The following is a 26,689-nucleotide window of genomic DNA, read 5'->3' as shown; positions in this document are numbered from 1 at the left end:
AAATGCCATCGGGTTTTCAAGATGTCGATGAGCCCCGCCGATGAGCTGTTCAAAGCGCTTCAGCGCCCGTTGCCATACGAATTTACAACGAGATCAAGGACCCGTGCTCATTTCATCGCAGTCTCGGTACCATCAAGCAGATTGTATTGATTGGGGCAAAAAAATACCATACGAGCTCGGAGTCGATGCATACGCAGAACAAGAATAAACGTCGATGTCCTCAGCTCAAAGCCTGTGCGATTCAAACGTCAAGAAAAGACGTGAAGCGCCATCCGGAAGCTATCGTTAGTTGAGGTTATCCGCGCGCCAAATCCCAGTGTAACCCCGGTGGGAAGAACTTTTACAACTTTAAGTAACTCTTGAAGATGTTACGTTGTAAGTAAGGCATTGACTATGTTGTAGTCTACGAAGTTGACTTAAACCCGATAATAGGTCACCGTTGACTTGTCGGACATTGAAAGTAAATGCTACTCAGTGATATTGGGCGGTTTGCTCTCATTCAATACTAGATAAGGCTTCGATCGCGTTCTTGTATGGCGAATTCGCATCAAGCTCGCGCTCATGGAAGTTTAACGGGTAAGGTACCTTACTTGCAATGTCTTTATCAAGAGGTCGGGAGAAGGTGATGTTCCCCAGAGTAGCCTTAGAATCCTCATTCTAATGAGGACTTGAGTAGAGAGAAGATTGGTCGCGATTTGGTGAAGGCGTTATAATCAAAAGATCCTCGGAGTTAAACGTTGACTCGTGGCTGGAACACATGCTACGACGTTCACGTAGTTACAGTCAGCCGCAGGTCATGAAAGGGTTTACGCGCACACGTCGGTCAATCCCTAAAACTTGGGATTGAATGGTCCTCCATCGTCTATATCAATCCGTTTTTGCCCCGAATGATGTGATGAAATACTCGGGGTTCTAAATGACCCTAAGTGTTTAGTGATCTGGCGAGAAGATGAGGTGGACGAGTCTCACTTGGGAGAAGTCATGGTGTTATGAGACAGAACTGTTCAGAGGTCAGTAAAGCCTTCAAGGGGAGGTTTTATTGCGATCGATGTCTCAAGTGGAAGGTAGTGTTGAATGTTCCCATTCCATTCAGTCGTACCTTGGCCCGCGACTGGGTACTGAGTAATGTGTAGTACCGATCATCGAGTAAGTTTAGGTGGTACTCGAGGCCAGAGACTTCCTGAATGAGCTCCGCCTCCCCTGATGTCCTGACTCCCAGAGTAGTAAGATGATGAAGAATAAAGCTTTGAGGGATTGTAATGTCTGGATTCCAAACAAGTTCAAAGCAGGTATATTCCAGAGCGTATTCAACAGACTTCAGTTCGAAGCTCTTTTTGATCCTCAGGAGGTTGAGGTTTTCCCCGCCTTGATTTCGAATCGAGGGTATCAGAAGCCCATACCGAAAGTCAGATACCTGAGTACACCTTTATCCATCAGAATAGCAAACCCCATAAAAGAGTAAATGATTGACTGCTGCACGAGGTTATATGCATGATAGTCTCCGATAGCCTTCTTTTCGCCACCGTTAACAAATGTTGAGTAGCTGTAGAGAAAGCACGCCTTTCTCCGAGGAATAAGTACGAAGTGTACTCGTTTAGTCAGATTGATAGACGGAATAACGGCCTGGAAATTACACACGTTTGTTCGCCGTTGCATATAGTACCCCGTAACATGAAGGAAAGTTTGGGGGTAAACTTGATGATATTACCCATCTTGAGCTTTGGCCGGGCAACCCTAGATCAGTGAAAACCCTGACGAGAATAAGTCGAACTTGGGGCACCAATTTACGTCCATCTCGAACGATAGAGTCCATATGTAAAAAGAAAAGCAGCACGCAGCACGCAGTAACCGATATCATGAATTACGTTCTACGTTCGTTATTGGTGCCATCCTGACCTGCCCTAAAGTTGAATCGGGGGGTGGCACCGAGACCGCCGCTCGGCCCGCCGCGTAAATTTTGCAGCACCCCCAAAAAATTTTATCTTGAAACTCGTACCACTACCATCCCTGAAAAGGTATTTCCATCCTTCTGAGATATATAAACTCCCTCATCTTTCCTAGGTCTCTTAGCGGACACCCTTGTTCAGCTCCCTCTAGTTCATCGTATCTCGAAACCACCAACTTTTACTCTTCATAGGGGTCATCCTCCCCAACTGTTGTATGTTCTCAAACCAACTTTGCAGCTCACACAACTCGCATCGTGGTTCCAAGCACTCTTGTGCTGATTTTCTCCGAGTATATTAATCATCTACTCGCCGCACAACCTCTCAATCGCTTCTAATTCACATCATGGCTCCTAACACTTCCTATGACTCTTCTGGCTACAACACGCCTGACTCTCAGCTTGAAGGTGTTCTTCCGGTGCACCCCACAGCTGTCCGTCGACCCTACAATATCGTGGTGCAGTCCGAAAACACTCTCTACACTGACGAACATATCACTGCCAAGTTTGAAAACCGCGGGGCTAACGTTACTGTCACCGATGGAACGTTCATCGTCAACCCTACCTCTGAATCTTTCGAGTTCCAAACCAACAGAAACGTCTCGAAGACTGGGTGAGTGTTCTTATCTTTCCTGGCCTCATTATGTACCTGACGCATTCTGCTCGCTTTCAGATTGATGATGATTGGTATCGGAGGCAATAATGGTTCCACTTTGACCGCTACCATCCTTGCCAACCGCCATAACATTGTTTGGCACACCAAGGAAGGTGCTCAACAACCCAACTATATCGGCTCTCTTCTACGTGCTTCCACGGTTCGCATTGGTACTGACCCTTCAACTGGGAAAGAAGTACATGTTCCCGTCTCCGACGTTCTTCCCATGGTCCACCCCAATGATCTAGTTATCGGCGGATGGGACATTTCTGGGTTGGCGATGGATAAGGCCATGCAGCGCGCTCAAGTTCTCGACTACGATTTGCAACGCCAGGTTGCACCTCACATGGCTCTCATGGGCAAACCCCTCCCTTCCATTTACTACCCAGACTTCATCGCTGCCAACCAAGAGGCTCGTGCCGATAATCTCATTTCAGGGACAGATAAGCAGGAACACCTCGACCACATCAGGGCCGACATCCGCAAATTCAAAGAAGATAACGGTCTTGACCGTGTGGTCGTGTTCTGGACAGCCAACACTGAACGTTATAGTGACATCATCACCGGTGTCAATGATACTGCCGATAACCTCCTCGACTCTATCAAATCTTCGCATTCTGAGGTTTCCCCGTCTACCCTGTTCGCTGTCGCAGCTATTCTAGAGGGTGAGCCCTTTGTCAACGGCGCTCCTCAGAACACCTTTGTTCCAGGTGTCATCGCGCTCGCTCAACGTCACCAATCGTTTATCGGGGGTGACGATCTCAAGTCGGGCCAGACCAAGTTAAAATCTGTCCTTGCCGAGTTCCTCGTGAATGCGGGCATCAAGCCGCTTTCCATTGCTTCTTACAACCACTTGGGGAACAACGATGGTCACAATTTGTCTGCTGAAAAGCAGTTCAAGAGCAAGGAAATCAGCAAGAGCAGTGTCGTGGACGACATGGTAGATGCCAATCGGTTGTTGTACAAAGCACCTGAGGTTGGGCCTAAAGGAGTTCCTGTCGGAAAGGGCGAACATCCCGACCATATTGTCGTCATCAAGTATGTCCCAGCTGTTGGCGACTCTAAAAGAGCCATCGACGAGTACTATTCGGAGATCTTCTGCGGTGGGAGGTCGACCATCAACATCTTCAACGAGTGCGAGGTATGATTCGCGTTTCCTCAGGCGTTGGAATTTAGACTGACGTGCCTCCCTAAGGACTCCTTACTTGCAACGCCTCTAATACTCGATCTCACCATTCTCACTGAGCTTCTCACTCGTGTGAAGTACCGAAAGGGCGCTGGAGACTTTGCACCTCTCTACCCCGTGTTGTCGCTGTTGTCGTACATGTTGAAAGCACCTTTGGTGAAGCCAGGTCATGACGTCGTGAACAGCCTCAACCGTCAGCGAAATGCCCTCGAGACTTTCTTGAAGGCTTGCATTGGCTTGGAGGGAAACAGCGACTTGCTGCTTGAGAGCAGGATTTGGTAAAGAGGGTCCAACCCCTTCGTAGCCGATGATTCTGAGATGAGAAACGTTCAACCGTTTCGCCGTCGTTTGGACACCAATATACGTTGTTTCTTGTTTTTTCTATCTCTTTCTTTTCTGCTCCCTCCCTTCTCCCTCGGTAAAACTCTTTTCGGACCTTGATGAATTATTCACCTACGTAGTTTCTGTTTGCCGCAAAATACACGATATTATCTATCTATCTGCTCATCTCGGAGTTGGCGTGAGCCTGAGATTGATCATAAAGTGCGGACAGCTCTTTACCCTTGCTCACTCACCGGAGTGCGGGTCCCAAGACTACCTAAGACTACTTATTTCAAGACGAAAGTACAAGTTTGCGTGGTGACGGGAATAAAACGCGTGGAAGTGGAATTTGCTCGGGGAAGTGTTGAATCCGAATCATGATAGGGTGTGGACTGGGACATTACAGCTGCGAAGTTTGATTGAAATATCATATACCTAGCATGAATTATGGTGGATGAGTCGGTAGTTAACCAATCTGGTCGACGGGCCACTCTTCTTCAAACTCAAGGATGATAATAACGGAAGGTAAGTGATACCTAAACTCGCAGAGCTGGTAATGATTGTTTCGCATCACGAACGGCAACTCTGTGTTTCCCCGACTACAGCTATGTACGATCACAGTGTGGCCAGCAGCATGTCGAGCCTTCTCCGGAGTGTTCTTTTGGCTTGGTATAAATTTTATTTGAATTAACAAGGTATATACACGACAAAGCACATACGAATAGTTTACGCGTTTTCACGCCTTTGATACTGAAGTGGAGGCGAAAGTTGGCTATAATTATTGTCAGACTGTTTCAGTCCACCCGCCCCGGGTGGTACAAGATAACAGCCTGATTCATCCGGATGAATGACACTTAGAGCCGGCACAGGTGTCATCATCGATTCCCGTTTCAAAGTCGCCGAATGTTCTGGGAAGCGAGTAGTGACTACTGGTAAAAGGAGCTTTGTGTGAATGTATCTGCATTTGTAGCGAGCAAAAAAAAACAAAAAATCATCGTATCAACAACCCACAGATTGAACTTTAATTTTTTGATCTCGGCTTACCGCTGTCAGTGGAAGCCCAATAGATACAGGCACATCGTCCTAAGTAAGTTGGAGCTTGAATCAAATCACGTCGGGAGGGAAAATTTCACTAACCCAAGCTCGCGTCGACGGTTGACCCGCTCCTGTGCTAGTGTTCACTTTGCTGTTACTGGAGTTCCCGATCGTGGAATCATCAATGAAGAGAGCCGGTCGGGCTTGTTCCTCCCGGTTATGAACTGCACGCGCGTTTAGGCTAGAACAAAATGTACATCAGTGGTGAACTTCTCCATCCAGATGTAGCACTCACGAAGCGATCAAGGAATTCGTGTAGAGTTTCGAAAAAGAAAGGTCCCAGATAAGGAAGCTGTTTGAATTACTATTGGTTTCTTCTTGATTGTTTCCAGCATGTCTAACGGAAGGCGTACTAAGGACCCTTCTGTATAGGGAGCAAGGGTCAGTACGTAGTCAGTTTCCGAGAACGAATTGCTCACATTCACAGTAAGGAAAACAATCAGAGCCACGATCATCGAAAACGATGTCAATACGCCTGACTGAACAGCAACTAAAAAACAGAGATAGTATCAGCCCTTTGATGCTTTGCCCCCAAGAAATCCAGTTGTGAGGGTAGACGCGATTGTACCTGTTTCAACTGTCGGCGTGTTTTCAATATAACCCGAAGTGTAAAATGACCAGCCGTTCACGGTATCCTTTGGCCTCCAACTAGCAGCAGTCTAAATTACTCATAAGCCGTGACCTTTACCAGGCAGAGCGTCGATCACCTAGTGGTCATGACGAGAAAGGTCAGCCAGGGCTATAAATGTGAGATTCAATGACGCACAGGTGCGGTTTTCATATGCTTTCATTTCTGCCGCGTTCGACTGCGGAGGAGGAGCACGTAAAGCATGTTATTGAACGAGCCTAACCATAGAATCATGGATTTTGCTTGGTTGCTCTGATAAAAAGATTCAATGTCTCCTTTCCGACGCGAATTTGTGCAAGGGTCTGAGTTGGATGTCAAGCGTGGGAATCGTAACTCAACACTGAAGCCGACTCCTGCTAGTGACAGCCAGGTCTCCAAACAGCTCATTGCAGTTCAAGGTCTACTGAACATTGGTATTTGCAGAACGACTTATGCGAAAGATGGAACTTAACTAGGTAGCTGGCTTCTCTGTGGTCGGTGAGCACCTTTAACGCCTCGAGCTGTAACCTGAAATTACTTAGTATTCATAGTCTGGTTAAGCTGCCTTGGAGGAGCACGCAATGATCTACGTACCGAAATACTGAAAGGCTGAATTACGAGAACCGGAGACTGATTTGTTGTGATCGAAAATGCGCGTGGTTCACGCCCTAGTCTATAGACCAGATCCTTCCTCTCCACCAACATGCTATTCCCCCGCCGAGGCTCTAAAGCAGAGTCCGATCCCTACACACCACTACCCGTTGCAACTGCAAGAGCTAGACGAGCAAGCCTGGCTCAGGAAGGTCCACCGACAATGGCGTTCTTGAAACCTCACCAAGGACACGGACATGATACCCGAGCTCGCTCTGCATCGATGCCAGGACCACGCCCAATAATCACTGTAGCGACTCCGAACAATACCATATCAGCGCTATCTGTCACCAATAGCTCTGTTTCACCGTCGCGATTACCACGATACCAACAAACACCTCGCCGTTTTCACCAACAATCTATATCGCTCCAAATACCCAAATCGTCCGTCCATAGAGTATTACCGATTCCGAACTCTTCAACTATGGTCACATTATCTAATGCAAATAATGTAACAACTCATTCCGTCCGCAAGGGAATGTCGGCGCCGCTGACGCGCCGGTTTCGCAAGGACGATCCTCTCGGTGTTATCCAACACTTGAGGAATATACTTGTTCCACGCTGCTTGGAGCTCGGGGAGTACCTACTTACCGATGACCTGGTCGCCCTGCACGATCGGGAGATTATGGAACGTGCTCACAGGTTGAAGCAGATACAGAGTCGACGGGGACAACAGGGAAGGGGAGAGCCCACACTAGATGACACGCTCAGTACGTCTCGCTTCTAGAGATTCTCGCTCTAACCTAATGCGCGTTAGATGTCTTCGGCGTCACGCTTAGGCAAGCATCGCTTTATGCCTCAACAACCGCCATTTTTGGCGGATATGGCCACGATCTCCCTATTATCGTGTTTTCCTGTGTAGAAGAACTGCATCGCAAAGGTTAGCATTCCTCTCTTTCCACGATATGTTATCCTTAACCGGTCGATAAGGTCTATCGGTTATCCATCGAGTTCCCAATCTCATTGAACCCTCTCATCGCCTTCGGCAGCTCGTTCAGATATTCGACTCTCCCAATTCAAATTTCGGTCTTAGCACATCTCTCGCGGACGAGCATCTCAATGACATTTACGACCTTCTGGTTACATACCTTACCCGCCTACCTGAACCCGTCTTCGCTCCATCAGAAATCGTCCATGGACTCGAGAGTGCAGTTTTCGAGTGGTGCATTATGCCAGAACCAGACTCGCAAAGTCCGAGCCCGAGCCCGGATCAGATTAAGATATTGCAACTTTTACTCCGTCTTTTGCCCTCGCCGCATCTCTCGCTGTTCATTTATCTCATGGCATTCGTATGCCAGATAACGGCCAGAGGGAATCTCAACGAGATGGAAATTATAGGAACAACCTTTGGGAAGTGGATGTTTAATGGCGGTTTTTCTGGTTCTGGTGGCCAGAACAAAGCGGTTGCTATGATGATATGGTTCACTAGGAACTGGGGTACCATCATCAATGGCTTCTTTGATGACCTATCTCCGCTGTCGGCATCTGCTTGGAAGAGTAACATCAGAGTGGATACACAACCAAAGCCTAAAAAAACCTTGAATGGCGATGCATCATCTCCATCGGCTATATTCACTCTTCTCAACACTTTGCCAGATACTGGAAGGGAGGGCGAGAACGAGGTTACGCCATCTGGCAGTGCTATCAAGCTGGGATTGGTTCGAGAAAAGTCATACCAGTACCGTGAGTTTTGTTTTCATGAATCTAGTGGACCTCAGGACTGAATGTGTGATTGAAGTAACGGCCAACTCTCCTGGTTCTAGCTGTGCTGCGAGCCTCATCAATCATGAAATCCTCTCATCCACAGCGTCAAACTTGAAACAAAGCAATCAAGTGCTCCATCAACCAGATGAAGACGATGATATGAGCAGATGTAGTTCCGGCTCAGCACGTAAGCAAATGCTCTGTTTATACTCCACTATTGTCACGAATGCTAACAACGCATTGAAAGTAAACGAACGTCTCTTGGAACACGACGGTGGTGCACATCTTCCGTCCCTGGAGCTGCCAGATATCTCACCTCCGTCCACCCCGGTCGTTTTTCCAACTCCACGGCGCTTGCGCTTATTCCCTCCCGAGTCTGTAATACCAAAATCGGAACTTGATCAAACATCCCGATTCCGAACTCCGTCGTCCTGTTACTCTTACTCTTCTCGAGAGGCGTACAGCCCGGAATTGAAATTGGACGAAACCTACAAACGACCATTGACGGTCATTAATCGGGGTCCCTCCAACGACTCCCTGTTATCCACAGAAGGAGATGGAGGCGATGACGAACGTGTAATATGTAAGCCGGAGCGGTATGGAAATGGAAATCGATACGTGTTTTCCGGGTATGCTACTTCATCGTCATCGGATTCGACTTCCGATTGCGAGGTGGATGGTATGCCATATGATGGTTTATCTCCAGGTCGCGCTGCGAGTCAATTCAAAGAGCCTGTGAACCCGAAACATCGCCGAGCTCGTGATCACATTTTCGATACGGAACGCGACATATTCTGTCAGTGTGACGTTGATTGTAAAGCTCATGCGATGGTGAAGGATTTGCAGGAGAGGCTGGCCTTAGTGACGAGAGAGAGGGATGATGCAGTTAGGAGGGTTAATCTGATGGCCTGAAGGACCTGTACATAGCTACCTGCGCCCAAGCATCGACTTGTTTGCGCTAGGCGCGTTAACTCAACGCTCTTCCCATCAATTTACTCTATGTCCACCCTTCATGATTCTATTTCCCTCCTTGACATTCTTCTGAGCAGGGGATGAGATACAACAATGATGGTACAATTTATATTCGCGGATCGAAAACATGTATGGCAGAAGATATCACAATCGAAGAAAGAGGACTTGAAAGCCGATACATACAATTTCACGACGGTTCATAAAAGTACAGAAGTAAGGAGATGAAGTCACAGTAGGTAAGGATCAAATACAAATAACGAATCATAAATCAACAAAATTTATTTATCCAGAAGCAACCGCAGAAGCAGCCTCTGTTCATCAGGGTGGCGTTTCATCTGTCCTTTTTTGGGAAAAGAAAGTATGTCGGATGGATTAAAAGTGGTGGGCATGTATTGGGAATATCGCGACCGTGCTGACGGTGACTTGGTTGGTCTCCCCTCCATCATCGGTGCGTCTACTTCGTATTTTACCACCGAACGACGCTGCAACTGTTTTCGTTTTGTACGGTTCAGCTCAACCTGGGGAATTCGACGTCCTAAACGATCCAGATCCCTAAAGTTGCAGGAAGGCATAACCTCCGTGGAAGGTTGATCCTCGTTGTCCATAATCTTCAGAAGTTCGGCATGGGGCGCATCAGGTTCGCTATCGACGTCGAAGGCCGAGGGTAAATGAAAGATGGCTTCCTCGTCATCTTCTATGGGAATGGGAACGTTTACCGCATTACCCTGAACGTGTAGTTGATCCTCGAACGGGTCAAACGCACCGACAGCCATGGTTGACGCTGTCTTGAGCATGAACTCGACATAGTCTTGTTCGTCTGAGAAAGGGTTGAAGAGCGGTCTGTCGGTCATACGAGCAACGCGCATGACAGGACTTCTGCCCTCGGTGGGAGTCGAAGGCGGAGTGGAATCGTCTGAAGATGAAGATGAAGATGAAGGACGTGTAGGAAGTTCATTTAGAACGAGCTTTCTATAGGCTTCACGGAGATGTTGATCCATTCTTTGGAGGCACTCGATCGGTATACCCTTACAGCCTTCCATCGTCGAGTTCTCGTCGACCACCACACTGTTCTCAACTGCCCTCTGTATCGATGAGAGTGTCTGATTTGCGCTATAACATTTCCAAACTGTACGACCTTTGCATTTGAGGGCACCGTTTTCCTAAATGGAAAAGGTCAGTCGAAGCGATTCTTGTTCTTTGACGTTGGAGCTTACATTTTCCTTGAAGTAACGTTCCAAGTTGTCCATCACTATCTCGTTCATTGCCATTGTCATTGTCGCGTCTCTCTCTCTCAGGATGAATAAATCAGTGGCCAGCCGTTCAGAATTGGGATCTCGGCTTGTGATGTGACGGGCGTAGTAAAGAGAGGGAAGTAGAGGAAGAAGACTAAAGGAGGCCTGGAAGTGGGAAAGAGGTGGGCTCCGAATAAGTCTTTATCTTTATTTTATATCATTTCATTCCTTTCAAAAACTCGCGTGGGGGCGCGTCTTGACGCGTGACGTATTACACGTGATTCAGGGACATCCTCCTTTGTCCGATTGTCATGCTCAGGACAAAGGAAGTTGGCCTTTTATGGGTTATCGCTGCATGGTGCCCAGCACAACGTGCTGCCTCATGGAATAACTCGTGGGTCTTGAGGCTTTCGATATCTGATGTGATGCTCATCAATGTTCTGGCAGGACCTTCAAGGAATTCCCGTCGTCCGAATAACACTGTCACATGAGTCTTTAAAAGAATGTTCACCAGTGGTAGCCGTTATTCTCAACTTTTTCGACTGAACTTTCTCTTAAAGCTGAAGATAGTGAACATCACTTACATGGATGGCCCATTGTTAGCCCACGCGCTCTTAGTAACCTATTTCCGGCGCTCCATGCTTCATGTTCTTTTCAAGGCCGATTTTGGGTGACTGCTTTCTCCCATTGTTGTAAATTGGTATAAAGCCATGGCCAGGGACTCCTCATTTGGCAACTAAAGTCCTTGCTCGTGGATGTCCAACCATGGACTCGGACCCCTCCCCCGCCTACTCGAATGCTGCACTTCGCCATGTCGTTGACTTTGAGTCATCCCCCTCCGAGAGCAGCAGTTCTATCAAGTCTACTGATTCGACTCCATTGAACGCTTCCCTATCTCAGACTATAACCCAGGTTTATACCAGCCAACCCATTCCGCGAGGGTCAATTGTACCGAACCCTCCCGACGGTCGCGTTCCCCTCCGTCACAACTTTGGGTCATTCGGCGAGCGACGGGGATACGGACTCTCCATCTCGATCCCCCCTACACATGTCCTTGCCTTGTCCTCTTCCGAGTGGTTACCTCAGACCCTGGCAGTAAAGTTACCCCGAAGGAAGAAAAAGACGCGGAAATCGCAGGGGATTACGATTGTGATCGAACGAACGGAGTAGTTCCGATTGGATTCCGATTATAGTTTCAGGTTTTCAGGTTTCGGCGAAGCAAGCGGTCGTGGCTATGAAGGAGAAAAGTTTGAACGCCGGAGTGATAACGGATAACGTGCTTTCGGCTGTTGACGTAGCTTGCTGTTTATCCGTGTACTGTTGTTACTAATCCAAATCGACCTCAGCAACAACTCCTTCCAGTTCGGCATCTTCACCGATTCAATTGACAATATTGATCAGCCAGGGACAACCTCATCAACGCCGAAACGGTGATGGATCACACACGGCTCAGACGGTTGCGCCACGGTTTGGTGAGTTGCGGCTTTAACGACAATTCATGCCACATGCTGAGGATCGTCTTGCACATGCATAACGGGCTGAAAGAGCCCAAAACGCCGTCGGGGACGCACCGAATTTGTAAAAAGGGTCCAACTTCCGACGACGGAGGGCCGCCCCGCCGTTAACTGCGTTAGAGTTTTACCGTGACGGTCCGCTCCTGGAACATAGTTGTTGGATATCCTTTGCCATTGAGTTACTTAGCGTCGAGGCTGCATGTGCTTGAAAGCCAAATATTGGAATTGAGGCGCGGGAAATTTTGTACAGCCCAACTCGGAGTCCACTGGATCGGTGGTAGGCTGTGTTTGCCAGCGCGTTACAGAGTCTCAGAGTAGAACCCTTTAGTGGTGAAGGAAATGTCGAGTCAGAGACATATACGGGATTTCTCGGTACCTACAGTTAGGAAGAATTGGAGTCAGAGGCACTGGTAGTACACGGAGCCCCAGTGAAGTTGCGGGTAGAGTGCAGTGCTTAGTTGCCACTGAGACGCGTCCCGAGCTCGCCTCCCGTACACCAGAAAACAATGACCGGAACATTATCCTCAAAGATATCTGAATCACTCGAGAAAAATGCTGCAGATGCCAATCGTTCTGGTTAATTATAATCGGAACGGACAGCCATAGCATTTGGCAGTTGGACGTTCAATACGTCTACACTGTCTCTCAAACTGAAAGGTTGCTCCCAAAGAGAGTGAAGATCGTACTGTGTCAAAGTGATTTTAATTTCCTATAATTTTTGAACACTCCATAGCCAACTCTTAGCACTCCATAAGCGAGCGCTCGCTAAGTATAGCTCGTCCGCGGGTGTTGAAACACTGAAAGAAGTCGACCATCAATCCATAACATAATCATAAGTAAATACATACATTTTTTTGACCCGCTATATCCGCCATTATGCTATGCTGACATTTCCGTTGAGATGAAGGTCCATGTTTGCCCAGGTATTGTGAACAGGAACTAGAATCATGAATGATGAATGAGATCCTCAGTTCGAGTCAAGCAACTTACTTTCTAAGCATTCCCGTCAAAGAATGATGAGTAAGTTCCAGTGCTTATGCCGATTCTTGTTCTTCGTTCGTTGAAGGGACTGGGTTTGTCATCTCGGTATCTTTACTTTTCCTCAAACGAGGCCGGAAAAGTCGCAGGGTTTCAGTTCACGTTCACTCAGCACGCGCTACCCATTCCGTTCGTAAGATCATTTTGTAGATGGGATCCAGCCACCAACCGCAACAAACGTGAGCCTTCGGAGACCGGGCGAGAATGTAAACCCACCAGAAACGACAGACCTCTCGATTCGATCATTAGGAGGACCCGGACCCAGATCATAACTAACCCCATCATTCTGCGACTCAGACGCAGTCAAACTGTGCTCCGTAGCAGGCAGGTATACTGTGAGACTAATGGGTCGCAGTTACCCATCAGCGGATCTACAAATGGTTCAAAGACTTTGATATTCTCCGTTTCCCGTCTCTTGTCGATAAATGGAGCCTGTGAATAATCACGATATTACGCATCCATTCAATAGCGAACGTCTTTTCAGGTACGTTTCAAGATTATTATTACCCCATGTTGACGTTGCCTATTTATCATCTCAGGTGATGTTAATCCGAGTTCTGTGATAGACGGTAAGATCTCCCGAGTCGCCCTTTCGAGCGTTAGGAAATATAGCCGGGAGACGGAAGGGTGTGACCGACGCTGTTGTGGTTGTAATGGATCCAACGAGAGCATCCTGTTATTTAGTCGGAATTAGCGGAGTGCGACGGAACTTGTTAGAGCTGATGTCGGGGGTCGGTCAAGTCCGGAGTACTAGTCAATGGCATTATCCAACAAAATTCGGGACCGTTACAACTTGACTCGAGCCAGAAATAATTTCTGGGAAATCTGGCGTGAGTAGCTGTACAAGTACAAATTTAACAGCTTGAGCTGATGGGAATCACTGAGGCGCTTGTTTGAAACTGCGGTCTGAAGGAGAAATGCCGTTGTGTCAGAAGGGTCCAACTGCAGCGAAGGATGGTTCAGGTTCAGACAAATTCAAAAGTAACCGACCAGGCCTTGGTTAGGGTCACACATTTCAATTTGTTGGCCATATTCGGGGAGGGTACACGGCCACTCAAAACCAAAACCACTATCAAGACATTCGGTCGTTGGCACAGCCCGGCAGAGTCATCATGACCGACAGCGCGCGTTAAGTTTATGATTACTTGACGGCTATCTTACCGTCGGGGGCGGTATGGCTATTATCATCGCTGTGAACTATGCGGGGAACGACAGCTGTAGAGTGTAACAACCGATTGATCTAATGCAACAACCAAACATTATCCCTTTGAGAGAGCGTTGTTTCAACTACACTGCTTACCGATAGAGCTGACTCGGTACAGTACTTCTGAGATTGGGAGTATAAATGCTAGGATTGCGGACGCTATCAAAGTACTTACCTCTCACTTTCACATCTTTCCTTCCATCGAAGATGTCCTCCTTTAAATCGATACACGACAAGCAGTTGGCCCCTTCAAAGGTCGCAACTTCAGTCCTCAGGGCATGGAAACACCTCAAAGAAGTAACTGTAGTCCAACTTCAAAGAGATGCAGTTTATTTCCTCCACACATTATTCCTCTTTACGCGATCGGACTGGAAAACGATGATGTTCCCTGTGGTAAGTACTTCCGCGGATTTCGTTATTGAGGCGAGCGCTTACTTGGCTTTTACAGTCGACATTCGCGGTTGTCGCCGGACCTATATCGTCGTTTGAACGTTATCTGACGCTATTGCTTTGGATCTGGACAACACTCCTTCAGTTCAACTGTGCCAACCAGGCATACAGTGGACATGAGGATCGCATAAACAAACCTTGGAGACCAGTCCCTGCAGGACGCATAACTTCAGAGAACACAATGAGGCTACGTTGGATAATGTTCGCCATAAACGTCGCGTTTTCGTATTCCATGGGGCAGAGCGTACTCTACACCACACTATTCTTGACAATCGCCGAATATCTTTACAATGATATGAAATTCAGCGAAAATCCTTTCCTCAAGAACATGTGTAATGTGTTCGGCTATGGTGGATTCGAGCTTGGAGCGACACTCATTGCTTGTGAGTGTGACCTTCTAATTGAATGCGAGTGGAGTCCTGATATGGTTTTGTTATTAGCACCACACTTTGAATTGGATGATATTGCAATTCACGCACTCATCCTCAGCTGCGCACTTATATTCACCACCATCCATGCACAAGACTTCCCCGACTGCGAAGGAGACCGTCAAGCGGGAAGGAAGACTCTGCCAATCCTGTTCCCTGAAGGAGCTCGGGTTTACATCTCCGCAATTCTTGTTGCCTGGTCAATAGCACTAGCTTGGTACTGGAACATTGGATTGGTGTGTAGCGGAGCTTTCACTGCTGCGGGTACATTCATCGCATGGCGGTTCTTCGTGAAACGGGATTTGGCGTCCGACGAAAGCACATATTTGATCTATAATGTGGGTATTCTCCATCAACCTCAAACGTTACCGTGACTTACCAATTGGATTTAGGGATGGCTTTTGACCGCCGTAACGCTACCAATAAACCAACGTCTCAGCATTCTCTCCTTCTAATTTATCCGAAAATTCATCCAAAGCAAGCCACGATAACGCATGGCCCATATTTATCTGCACATGCACTTTACATTATTTCTGTATTAGTATTCGCAAACCACACAGCTGTAGCCATACCTTTCGACAAGTACAATATCTCCATATATTTAGTATCCATACATTGAAATGATTATTTGAACACTTCAACAGGAGAGCACTGTAAAACATCTTAGTGGGACCTCGGCTGGAAGATGAAGATGTACCTGATACGGCCGGAAAACAGCATCCGTGGGTACACCATACATCATTGCGGTCGACTTTGCAGCGAGATCACCTCAGATGCGGTATGTAGCGAATTGTCAAATCTGAACTTCCGAGTAACACCTCCGCATTATGTTGTTTAACCAGGATAGGTTGATTGCTCGAATATCCATGATAGAGCCATTGGAACTGCAAAATTGGTCCTTGTTGGCGTTGCTTGATAGTACCGCAAAGCTGTGTGAAATCATCGTCAAAATTTTTGATATGAGTGAGAGAGGGTTTCATGCTTGAACAAAATGTTAACACACCCGTTCTAGCCTAATAATGTTCCGTGTCATCATGCATCACCGTATCCGAGACTGCAGTATCCAGATTTCCTGCATTTTTCCCGGCAAGATGGGACCTCAGGTGTCAAGGGCATGTTGAGGCCATCAACCTGTGTCCCTTGTCGATGCCAGGTATTATAGCTGTTTGAGAGGGGTTGGCACACCAGGGTACATCTCTTGATTACAAAATCATTGCTCGACATGTAACCTTGTCGCAGCCGTGCAGGTCCTCGGAATCCGTCCCACAGCGTCGAACTGCATGACTATCAGAAAAAGTTCGTAGCTTTCCGTAGAGACGAAGGACGTACCGTAGACTGAGGGAAGATGATTTTGACGAGCAAATCAAGTTGGACACCCTTTATACCGGAGAAAAATTTGCTGCGCAGTCGATGGGACATGTTTCTGTCGACGGGGATTCGATTTCAACGAGGGGAGCACTGGTACTGACTGATAGTTCGTGGCACTGGTTTGAGCTGCCCTGCTTACCAATCGTTCCTCGCTTCGAGTTGCCGGTACTGGCCCGGTGAACATTCATTCCAGTTTAGCTTGTAGTAAGTAAGGGAAATGGAGACTTGAAAATGTGATACAGAGCTGGAATACAGAGCCCAGACCGTTAGGTAAACCTTTACTACAACGACGCCATCCAAGATTGAAAAGGTCGAAGTTCGGTTTTACCTAGAGGCCACTTGGTGGTAACAGGCCGCACTGGCACACCATCTCTCAGATACAGTAACAGTGGACTGAATTGAGCTCGGGGGCGAGTCAGGACACGGAGATGGTGTTACAGTTCGCGTCCCGCCCTAAATTTCAATGCCGTGAGCAGATTATAGTGAATGGGACTCCCATTCAGATATCTAGTTCCATAGATATATTTGCTGAATCACTCAAAGGTGAAGGAAAGTTCCAGGCCCTAACGTTACGCGACGAACAGTCGTACATCGAATTCCGAAAGAAAACTTACCTGGGAGCGGTGGTGAAATAATCCCCATTGAGATGCTTAGAAACCGTAGCTCTTACTGTTTCTACCTGAATTCTCACTGCAACGGACAGACTAAACCACTGAGGAAGCTCCCTGAATACGAAAGTCAACTGGCCTTTTGGGATACAGTTGGGTGTGCAAGCTGCTTAAGTGCTTGCCCGCTATTCCGATGGGCTATCTGCCTCAGTCCTTAGTGCGCATGGTCGCTGAATTTTTGCCGATTTGAACCGTCGTCAGAGTCCCAAGTAAAAGGGAAAACGTTATGAGCACCCCTGGGTAATATATGGATGGACTCGGAACGAATGTTGATTGATGACATCCGCGGCCGGCAGGATCTTTCAAGTTCGAGGTTCGTGCTGGGTTTTATGGTCAGGCTGCTGCCACATAACCTGAGAAGCCTTAGGAACACATGTTGATGGAGGAGGGTCATCTTAAAAGTCGGCCACGTACGTTGAGCAGGAATCAGAAGAGAGATCGAGCACAGTCGCAAACGAGAGCCTACAGAACTGAACGCCCAGAGTTGCTACGAAAACCGTCCCTTGCCGTACCGTAAACAGCTTACTTATGCTTGCCATCGGGACTCGGAAACCGAACTCCTGGAAACGAAAAATAAGCGAACAAAACGAGGCGCCGCCTCAGTAAGGCTGACGAATTGCCTAGAGGACGACGCTTACCTCCAGCATCGATCCCAATCCCGGACTCTGGAGTGAAGCTTAGACTTGTTCAGGGAAAGAAAACAACTCCGAGGGACAGAGGACAACAAAGCGCCTGACCTGCAAATGGCCCGAATGACCGTGGGTGAGAGGCCGGATTCACCACTTAACCTCCTACCACCATCTTCACTTGACCTGTCCTCACCATTTACTGGTAATCCTCGTGGACAACAAAATTTCTATTCACCTGGTGTTGGAATAATACAGGATCTTACTGCATCTACCGCAGAACAGCTTGCACTACAAGACGAGCAAGAAATGTGGACAGGACGAACTTTATACACACTTCCATACGATTTATTGCTGAATATAACCAGTTATCTCGACTTTGATGATATCCATGCTCTACATCTGGTGTGTTGATTGACTTTTCTACTCTGTCCTCGCCTAATGCTCTTCGAATAGACCTGCAAGTCACTCTACTATTCTACAACAACTCGACCTGTATACCGCAAGCTTGCTGCAGATCTGTTGCGAAGATGTAGACCGTTACCACTCAAGGGCTTCCAGCGTCTTATGGATCTCCCTTCGGCACAGCTTATAATGTCTGTCAACAAAGCCCACCATTATGAACGTGCTTGGCGCAACCGTGGTCCTCATCCGGCCACAGGAAGACGAAATACAGGGATTAGAAATAGCAACAATCATTATCTCGACAACATGGAAAAAGATGACTCGGCACGGCGACCCTCGTGGTACCGGATTCTTCAATCCCCACCGTATGAAGAGGTGGACTGGTTAAGTCCTATCACATCAAGCTACATCCTCTGCGCTACGAAAACGGGAAAGGTTGTGTGCTGGGACGTTCAGACAGACAGGTGTTTGGCAGAGTGGGTACCTGGCGAGAAATGGGAACTTTGGAAATGTCGAGTTGAGTTTGATGAGAAGGTGGTGTACTTTACCATGGCGAAGGTGTTGAATGGAAGGTGTGCGACCTGGTTGTTTTATTGGACTAGGTCTGACGCGTCATTTTTCAGTTACGACGATACCCGATTGATGCATTTTTCGTTAATGCGCCTCTCCTTCATTGATTCTGAACGAAGTAATGATCCTTCATCTTCGAATCCCCCACCGTCATTCTCGCATGTCACATCGTTCAGAACCACGGGCGTAGTCATGAACATCTTCCTATTGGATCCCAGTGCTCGCCTTCTGAGTGCGTTCATCTGGGTTTCTGAATCCAATACAATTGGACTCTACGTTCTCCTAGACTGGGAGAGGGAGGAATATGTCTTCGTTGATACCGGAATCGAGTGTGTAAGTGCACCAACTTGAAATCAGTATTTTTTCTGTCTGTTTACGCAGCATATGGTTTTCGAATCAGGTCATATCATCCAACTGGTCATGCATACTCTACGCCAACAACATTGTTATACATTGCGAAGATTCGGACTCCGCCTTCCAGCACTTCTACCCACTCTCTCATCTCGAGGGGCATGTTCAAAAGATTAAGCGCGGCCGCGGATCCATCCCATCGACGTCGGGAACCCCACACGACGTAGGCGACAGCATGCCGGTGATCAGTGGCCGTCTTCGTCCATGGGAGAGCATCGTGAAGCGTTTCAAATTCTCCCAACCTCCGAACTTGGACAAAACAGCTCTAGTTAGGTCGCACCACACGGCAGCACCTACCTCCGATTCCATGCAAGAAGTTATATTCGTCAATGAGAGTGAGGTGGTCGGGTCTGCCGTCGAACCCGGGGTCGACACCCAATCCGAGACAATTCCTCCAGACTCTGCGTCTTCATCGACATCGGTTGAAGCAGGACATCATTTTACAAATTCATCGCCTTCAGCGCTGTCGGCCCCCACAGTCCTCGAAAGTTTATCACACCTATTCTGGGGTTCAACTTACAACCAAACCACCACGCCTCCACCTCCTACTTCCTCGGTAGACACCTCAACCATCAACCCGTTCCCGTTCCCTCCGTGGTACCCTGAATCTGCGCACTTCGTTCGTCAATGGTGGCCATCACTTCCTGCGTTTGTCAACTCGCACGCCCATTACAAGCGTCGAGACCGAGACGACGACGGCAGCGATGACGACTCATATACACGATACTCTTCGCCACACTCTATCTCGCGATCCCATAGCTCCTTTGGTGTAAACGCCGGAAGCAGCAGTGGTGATATGTCAGGTTTATCCGGGGCGCTCTCTCCCACATTCGGTCCAGGTGGAGTGCCACGGGTGTCGTGTACGGTCGTTCTACTGGCTTCTCACGATCAGTTGACCCACCGAACGAAGTTTATCCTTATGCAACACTATTTCCGTGTTCCGATGCGTGGTGTAGATTGGGTCGAGCTTCGTCAACGCGGACGAAGATTACCGGGTTTGGCGGCGGCGGCGGCAGCGGCAGCAGCAACAGCAGCAATGGGAACGGGGGCACCGACGACGAGTGTTGATTTAGGTTTGGGAGATGGGATATTTAGTGTCAACAATAACAACAACACCAACACGGGCACCAACGGTGGGCCTGTCAATGGACATACGACTAACGGAGTCGCGGATGCGAATGATGATGGTTCGCCTAGTGCAAGTGGGGGTAACACCCCTGTTGTTCCTCCTCCCGTGCCAGCTACTACCACTACTACCGGTGGAGGCCTTGGGTTTGCCGGAAATGATGCAGATTTCAGAAATGTCCCACTGGAGCTGTATATGATCGACGAGCCTCCAGACGGGTCGGTGGTTATGGAGGCTTATAATCGTGATCGGTTATTGGCAGGGCTTGATACTCCGCCGAGTTCAGCAGTACCGACAGCTGAAGATGAGCCTGGGCACTCGAGTAGTAGGAGGCGGAAGCGGAGGGGATCGGCGAAAGGGAAGGAAAAAGAAGTGGAGGAGGAGGAAGATCCGATGAATATATGGTATGTCGCAGAACCTTTTGAAGTTGTGTGCGTTCTCGACTCTCCAACTTCCGACGATGAGGAAGATAACGATGTGCCCGATGGTGATGGTCCAGGTTCGGACGACGACGGCGACGACAATGGTGTAGGTCCTGGTGGTCCTGGTGGTTTTGGTGCCGGTGTCGGTGGTGCGTTGGGTGAAAATGAAGGTGGACATGAGCGACCAAGACCTCTTGTTGCCGTTGATTTCGGACACGCAGTATGGATCGAGTACGTCCCGGATGAAGAGCAGCCGCACCACGAAGGGAAGAGAGCAGGGCATGAACATGAAGTTGGAAATGAAGAAAATGAGCCCGTCTTCAATTGGACTACTGTTCGACATGAACGTGCGTCGAATGGAATCGGATCGGAATCGGACCCCAAACGCCTTCGATTTGTCACCTTCCCACCTTACGTCGATATCTACGACCATGACAGGGAAATAATCCAACAGACGATGGGAGAAGTGAGAACGCTAGAAGTCCCTCCGGAGCTCGACTTGAATAATGTTGAGACGATCAACATTGACCAGAGTCAGGGGGCAGTGATTCTGAGTGTGAAAAGCGGTCAAATCTTCATTCTTTGTTATGAATGAGCAACCGATGTTACCTTAATATCATGGTTATATAGAAATGAAAGGCAATTCAATTCATGGGACATTTCATGCACCAGGACTTGTGTATTGTTTTACATTACATGTAATCGCGCTTGGTTAAGTATGAATAATCATCCACCTATATCATTCCTCTGTATACATATATACATCGTCTCGACAATTTTTTCATACAGTCTGTAGTGAAACTGATGTATCACTGAATCTCCGATCGTTCAAACCTTCCCTCAATCCATCAAGATCCAGCCACTCTATATCTTGAGGCAAACCCTCAGGCGGCGCGAATGGAAATTGTGTTCCAAAAGATATCTGAGTCACACTCCGATCTACACCACGCAATCGTGATAGAATAACAGAGACACCATCCACGATGACCGCGTTCCTCAAATGCCGATTGTCCTGAAAAACAGTCACTTCTCCGATCTCGAACATAATAGATCGAAGATGTTTGAGCTTGACAAGATTGATAGCTGGGACAAACAGGCTGATGAGTATTATTATACTTTTGGGTGGGATGTAAACAAATGAAACGCACTAGGAAAGAATATTTCCAACGTTGTGAACCTGTATCTGATGGAAATCTCCAGTACTTGGACGGAAGGAGCGCATACAATGTCGAAGAAACTTTGGAGAAGCCTATCCTCGATAGACATTGGTAGTCGTAGGTGGATTTGTGTCAGAGAGGGAGCATCAATGAAACCGGGTTTGGAGAACAAGGGTAGAAAAACTTTGAACGCAGAGTCCAAAGCAATACGACGGACATTTGGTAAGCGTAATCTAGAGCCAATAATGTTTGGGGATGGAGGGAGGAAAGAAATGACGCGACCGGCTGAATAGTATTCCAGCGTGAGTTCCTCTAAGGCTTCAAAATTGTTCAAAAATTCGCACATGCGAAGAACGATGTTAGTAGATGATGTGCGGCCAATCCCATCACAGCAATGGAGAGAAAGGGATGTTAAGGAAGTTTTCGAGTTTATTGGGATGAGTTTAGGAAGTAAGTCGATAGAAACGTCCTCGAGGGAGAAAGACTGGAGCTTCAGACTAGGGAGGGAGTTGCAGGTCTTCCACAACTCCTCTATCCAGGTGGGGCAAGGTTCGGAGGTGGACTGGCCTCTGAGCTGTAGGGAGATTATGTGCGGGATGATGGTGCAATGAGGAGATCTGAGGATGTCCGTAAAGGTTGCTGCACCGTTCGCATCGATGAAACGATTCTGGATTTGTGACTTGTTGAAGAGCTGATGCCTGGATCGAAACAACCACGACCTGCAAACAAGACTACAGGTAATCAATGAAGGCGTATCATCACGACAATAGTCTATGATAATATCATTGAGCTCCCCTGGAATGACCGGTGCTGCGAAATTTGGCTGAGCTTCGGTCGAGTTATCCATGGTATCTACTAAGGGTTATTCAAGTCAGGGCTGCCATTGCATTGAATAACGGGAATCCATAATTCTACGGACCAGAACTGCCATACTTACCGATGTACTTATTTTACTGACTCAACAGACCTAGTGCCTCTTCAATAGCTTTCCATGACAACCTCTTGGTGTTGTTTAAATTGAGAAGTGAGTGACAGACAGTAAGCGGGAGTCATAAGCGGTGGGGAAGAGATGTATGTCGTGGGAATTGGTAGCGTCGAATACATTACAGCACCGAATGGGCCTAGTGCCAACGCACACCGTAAACGGTGCTGTTTCAAGAGAACCTTCTCTGGTGAATTTCAAGGTCTTTGAATGATCGACAAACGGCCTATCTAGGCCTGACAGCTACTACAACTCATCTCCCTTGAATAGACTCCTTTGTTGTTTCTAGGTGTCCAGCCTCCTTCAACCTCTCCCTGTACTCCTTCTCTTTGCGGAACTGCCTCGGTAGGAGAACCATTCCAATGAGATAAAGGGCCCAGAACGCCTGGGAAGCGCTGTGAAATTCAAATGTTCAACAGGTTGGCTCAGTATGACTTACTACAATGATCCCGAGCCAGGCCCTCTTGGCGGCCAACGGTACATCCTCGAACTCCGATTCTCCTTCATTCCCATCGTTCCCTGTTCCTGTTCCCTCGTTTTCTCCTGATCCATCTGGACCTTTCTTCAGCACTTGAAACGCAAACTCCTTGGTTTCACCCGTCGCCGCATCGTCAAACGCATACTCCCACTCAATGAAGAGGCCGTAGTACACCTAGATGACCAACCTTGTCAGCTCAAACCCGATTCTTAATATGAACAATGCTTTACCTGAGCAGCCGCCAGCACGAAGATAACCAGCCCCAAAAAGACATGGAAATAATTCTGTAATCTTCTCGTTCCCGGTCCGAACGGTCCTCCGCTTTTTGGTATCTTCACCCAGTGGATAAACATCCCCAGCAAGACCTGGAATATGTACAAAGTGAGCAACGTCAAGCCTAATCTTTGGTGCGGGTCGACGAAATGTCCTCGTCCGATCTCCTCTGAGGTGGCCCAGCCATAATACCAGCCGACGAAGATTATGGGTCCAGTTACAAGGGATTGCAAGATAGCGTGTGTGCGGAACCAACTGTAAAACATGTCTAGGTGAAAATACATCGCCTTGCAATAAGACAACGACCCACTGATGAGTGAAAGTTCTAGCGAAGCGTGCTATCAACGCTCCGACTGGAAGAAGAATTAGAAACCCCGTAGTACATAGTATAGCGTGACTTTTAGCTTGTTTTTCGAGCGCTGAAATGGAATCAACGTTTTGCGCCATTGAGCTTGAGGAAATGCGCAGTTCTGCCCATTACCTCTTATAACCTCACCTTCCTGAGAGAAAATGTTCCTCATCCGGAAGGTCTGGTGGATAGACGTTGTAACTTCCTGTCTTGGCTTCCCATGAGAGCTGCGTACTCCGACGTTGTTGGGTAGTGAATCCCACGGAACGATCGCCAAGACTTCCTTTCAACAATCTTGATGTCGAGGTTGACTGTTATCTGTGTCCCAAATTTCTCCTGGTTCAAGGATGATGAGAAGATTCGGACCCGGAGAAGATCACGATAACTCGATGGAGTTCTTCATAATGGTAAATCGTAACCTCCGAGATATCCGTGAAAGAGGTCGCGGGAGAGATTCCCATTGGCTCAAGATGTCCATGAAAAAAGTCCGCGGCGAGTTGCGAGCATCGTTGATTAAAGAGGTGCAGCTCGAGAGAGCCGCTCAGAATGCCATGCACCGTGCTCGTGGCTTCAAGATGGATCCTCGTTAAAGTGGAGAAACTGGGCCTCAGATCAAAGCCGTTGCAATTCCGTTGTCAAGTTTTGGATAATATCGTTCAAGGCGTCGGTGGTGTGAGTGCCATATATATATAGACAGGAAGTTCGAGGATAATGATGGCGGGGCGGGTGGCGGGTGGCGGGCCATCCACCAGCACAGAGAGCGGAAAGGGTTCTCCGATCTGCATTTGTGGAGGTAGCTCTCGAGGATATCATATTCTAGAGAGGTGCTTGATTTAACTGAATATCCTTCGCGCGACTTGGGATAGGTGGGAGATGAATATCTTGCTTTGGGGAACATGCTGGAAGAAGTGTGGAACAGGTGAGGGATCAGCGCTCAGCAACGCGACCTTAGGTACCTTCCGTATTAAAGATCAGGGCGAGGGGCACGGTGGTCGTCGTACGTTGGAAGGCCTGGTCATCCTCATCCGGAGGTGGCGGAACCTCGGATGACTTTGACTTGCCCTGCCAGCGGCAACATGCCAGTATGCACGATGATCGAGAAGAGAAAAGCAACGAAAACGAAACTGCTTAATATCGGGATCTTCGTATGAGCTGTTGAATGGGAAAGAAAACAGTCGAATTGCGCACAAGAACCTAATACCAAAAGATAGAGCAGGACAGTGATACACCAACAGATCCACAGGATAAAAAATCTTTGCAACCTACGCCGGCCCTCTCAACCCTAGAGCTCAGGATGTGCGTACTTGACATCGACAAACTTCCTCCCGGCAAGCGTCTCGGAAAGCTTATCATGAATTTTAGCGTGTACTCCAATAGCCTGCTGAACGATTCCACCTGTCTGAGGAACATCAGGATGAGCACGAGTAGGGACGAGCATTCGAGCTTTGAGGAATTCCCTTGCGATGGCCTAGTAGCGAGAGCGTGAATCGATATGTAGTTATAACTCGGACGAAGTTGTATAATAATTAATGACTCACATCGCTCTGTTCCCTAGTGATTTGAGCGGCCATCTGAGGCAACTGTTCGTTCTCCTCTTCTTCGGAGTGCTCAAGGAAAGTCGTCACGGCGATGGTCATTTTGTCGTCGAAGTTGGGATCGTCGATAGATGCATTATCGGCTTCATAGACGAGTTTCTTTACTTCAGAGTGTTCCTCTAAAAAATATCGCGTCAATTCAGTAGCTGCGTCTCGTCCAGAAGTGATGATAGATTCATGGCGAACCTTTATTATGTTCGGCAGTTTCAGCCAACCCGAGAACTGCGAATTCGTTGTAAAGGCTGACTTCCTCTGCATCACTGTGGACCGCCATCTCGCGAATGAGCGTGTTGACGATAGGGAGCTTTTCTTCCTTCGAAGTCGCTGATTTGAATCTCGGGGGCATCATAAACACTGTATCAGCATTCGGCTTGCAGCGAATTCGTGTCCGAAGGCTAACCTTTGAAATAGATCACGAACGTTTTCGTGGTCGAGTTTGATCATGGTAGTAATGTCGAGCAGTGTGGTGGCCATGGTAAATGCAAAGCTAACAGTTGAAACGAGAGGTGAGATGTTTCAAAAGCGCGTAAAGCTTTATAGAGCCCATGAACCGTTATTGGAAGGAACAAACGTAGTTGAGGGCGTCATGAATGTGGCAATAGGGTAATTGAAGATGATCATATCGTGGTCATAGCAGTAGGGGATGTTCATTTCTGAAATCCGTTAGATTGAGGAGAAAGAAACTCCGGCCGCCAGGCGAGGCATTTAAATTGAATTCTCTAATTGGTCCATGAATTTCTCGTAATTTGATTGGTGAATTTTGCCCATATAGTAAACGGTGAAGATAATTACACTTCCTTGCAAATCCTTGATACTATCCAAATACAAAAGTTGAAAAACTTGACAAGTGCGAGGAACAAAAGAAATTGAGTATATCGATTTATACGAGCCCTTCCCCCTGTCAGAACTCAGAACATATCCCGAAGACAACGAATACCACCTTCAGTATGTTGGTTGCGAGACTTAAGTTCAATGAGAATCTTCTGCCCAGCTTTGTTCATCGCCATCGGTAATTCCTTCGTAGATGCAGTCAGAAAGGGTGTGAGGTCCGCCGGTAGTACTAAGGTTGCAAAGGTGCAACAAGGAAATTCATCCCAAGTGCGCATATCCCGAAAGACAAAATCCGAACCAGTTGAATCCAATCCAATTCACCTATAGCGGCCATTGGCGTACGGTTGGAAGCGCGACCAGCTTAGATCGTGAAGGAGGTTTGCTGAGTATAAAGGGAGTTGGAAGAAAAACCGTTAGAAATATTGTAGT

The 26,689-nt window shown here is 47.7% G+C and overlaps 10 protein-coding genes across 11 annotated transcripts; 5 read left to right on the top strand and 5 right to left on the bottom strand.

Annotated features, from left to right (window-relative positions):
• The first annotated feature begins 1,996 nt into the window (after positions 1-1,996).
• On the top strand, positions 1,997-4,310 carry E1B28_010471 (uncharacterized protein). The gene is made up of 3 exons (XM_043155437.1): positions 1,997-2,555; positions 2,616-3,738; positions 3,793-4,310. The coding sequence occupies exons 1-3, from the start codon at positions 2,290-2,292 to the stop codon at positions 4,063-4,065; spliced, it is 1,662 nt and encodes a 553-aa protein (XP_043007905.1). The 5' UTR covers positions 1,997-2,289; the 3' UTR covers positions 4,066-4,310.
• A 629-nt stretch (positions 4,311-4,939) lies between these two features.
• Positions 4,940-5,654, bottom strand: E1B28_010470 (uncharacterized protein; the record flags this gene model as incomplete). The annotated part of the gene is made up of 6 exons (XM_043155436.1): positions 4,940-5,062; positions 5,149-5,187; positions 5,242-5,380; positions 5,435-5,491; positions 5,553-5,563; positions 5,619-5,654. The coding sequence occupies 6 exons, from the start codon at positions 5,652-5,654 to the stop codon at positions 4,940-4,942; spliced, it is 405 nt and encodes a 134-aa protein (XP_043007904.1).
• Positions 5,655-6,509: 855 nt separating this feature from the next.
• E1B28_010469 (uncharacterized protein) lies at positions 6,510-9,073 on the top strand (the record flags this gene model as incomplete). Its single annotated transcript, XM_043155435.1, has 5 exons — positions 6,510-7,167; positions 7,215-7,337; positions 7,388-8,140; positions 8,196-8,348; positions 8,409-9,073. 5 exons carry the CDS (start codon positions 6,510-6,512, stop codon positions 9,071-9,073), a joined length of 2,352 nt encoding a protein of 783 aa, XP_043007903.1.
• A 338-nt stretch (positions 9,074-9,411) lies between these two features.
• Positions 9,412-10,401, bottom strand: E1B28_010468 (uncharacterized protein; the record flags this gene model as incomplete). Its single annotated transcript, XM_043155434.1, has 2 exons — positions 9,412-10,293; positions 10,348-10,401. The coding sequence occupies 2 exons, from the start codon at positions 10,399-10,401 to the stop codon at positions 9,412-9,414; spliced, it is 936 nt and encodes a 311-aa protein (XP_043007902.1).
• Positions 10,402-11,130: 729 nt separating this feature from the next.
• E1B28_010467 (uncharacterized protein) lies at positions 11,131-11,535 on the top strand (the record flags this gene model as incomplete). The annotated part of the gene is made up of 1 exon (XM_043155433.1): positions 11,131-11,535. The coding sequence occupies one exon, from the start codon at positions 11,131-11,133 to the stop codon at positions 11,533-11,535; it is 405 nt and encodes a 134-aa protein (XP_043007901.1).
• Positions 11,536-14,328: 2,793 nt separating this feature from the next.
• E1B28_010466 (uncharacterized protein) lies at positions 14,329-15,454 on the top strand (the record flags this gene model as incomplete). The annotated part of the gene is made up of 4 exons (XM_043155432.1): positions 14,329-14,514; positions 14,570-14,954; positions 15,012-15,337; positions 15,392-15,454. The coding sequence occupies 4 exons, from the start codon at positions 14,329-14,331 to the stop codon at positions 15,452-15,454; spliced, it is 960 nt and encodes a 319-aa protein (XP_043007900.1).
• Positions 15,455-17,778: 2,324 nt separating this feature from the next.
• On the top strand, positions 17,779-21,190 carry E1B28_010465 (uncharacterized protein; the record flags this gene model as incomplete). Its single annotated transcript, XM_043155431.1, has 4 exons — positions 17,779-18,066; positions 18,118-18,638; positions 18,690-18,969; positions 19,037-21,190. 4 exons carry the CDS (start codon positions 17,779-17,781, stop codon positions 21,188-21,190), a joined length of 3,243 nt encoding a protein of 1,080 aa, XP_043007899.1.
• A 173-nt stretch (positions 21,191-21,363) lies between these two features.
• E1B28_010464 (uncharacterized protein) lies at positions 21,364-22,809 on the bottom strand. Its single transcript, XM_043155430.1, has 3 exons — positions 22,690-22,809; positions 21,744-22,607; positions 21,364-21,678 (listed from the first exon to the last, which is right to left on the bottom strand). Exons 2-3 carry the CDS (start codon positions 22,597-22,599, stop codon positions 21,377-21,379), a joined length of 1,158 nt encoding a protein of 385 aa, XP_043007898.1. The 5' UTR covers positions 22,600-22,607; positions 22,690-22,809; the 3' UTR covers positions 21,364-21,376.
• Positions 22,810-22,987: 178 nt separating this feature from the next.
• On the bottom strand, positions 22,988-23,751 carry E1B28_010463 (uncharacterized protein; the record flags this gene model as incomplete). The annotated part of the gene is made up of 3 exons (XM_043155429.1): positions 22,988-23,119; positions 23,174-23,386; positions 23,443-23,751. The coding sequence occupies 3 exons, from the start codon at positions 23,749-23,751 to the stop codon at positions 22,988-22,990; spliced, it is 654 nt and encodes a 217-aa protein (XP_043007897.1).
• Positions 23,752-24,537: 786 nt separating this feature from the next.
• On the bottom strand, positions 24,538-26,110 carry E1B28_010462 (uncharacterized protein). 2 transcript variants are annotated; one of them, XM_043155428.1, is made up of 5 exons: positions 25,830-26,110; positions 25,616-25,764; positions 25,373-25,548; positions 25,023-25,302; positions 24,538-24,961 (listed from the first exon to the last, which is right to left on the bottom strand). In XM_043155428.1, the coding sequence occupies exons 1-4, from the start codon at positions 25,901-25,903 to the stop codon at positions 25,117-25,119; spliced, it is 585 nt and encodes a 194-aa protein (XP_043007896.1). In that variant the 5' UTR covers positions 25,904-26,110; the 3' UTR covers positions 24,538-24,961; positions 25,023-25,116. The 2 variants fall into 2 exon arrangements, with proteins under 2 accessions (XP_043007896.1, XP_043007895.1); XM_043155427.1 differs by having other exon boundaries at positions 24,726-24,961; positions 25,616-26,110.
• Between the last annotated feature and the right edge of the window lie 579 nt (positions 26,111-26,689).

Source organism: Marasmius oreades, chromosome 6 (assembly GCF_018924745.1).
Source record: "Marasmius oreades isolate 03SP1 chromosome 6, whole genome shotgun sequence".
NCBI lineage: Eukaryota > Fungi > Basidiomycota > Agaricomycetes > Agaricales > Marasmiaceae > Marasmius > Marasmius oreades.
Note: the sequence above shows the minus strand (reverse complement) of the source record. Positions and strands in the feature narration are given on the sequence as shown.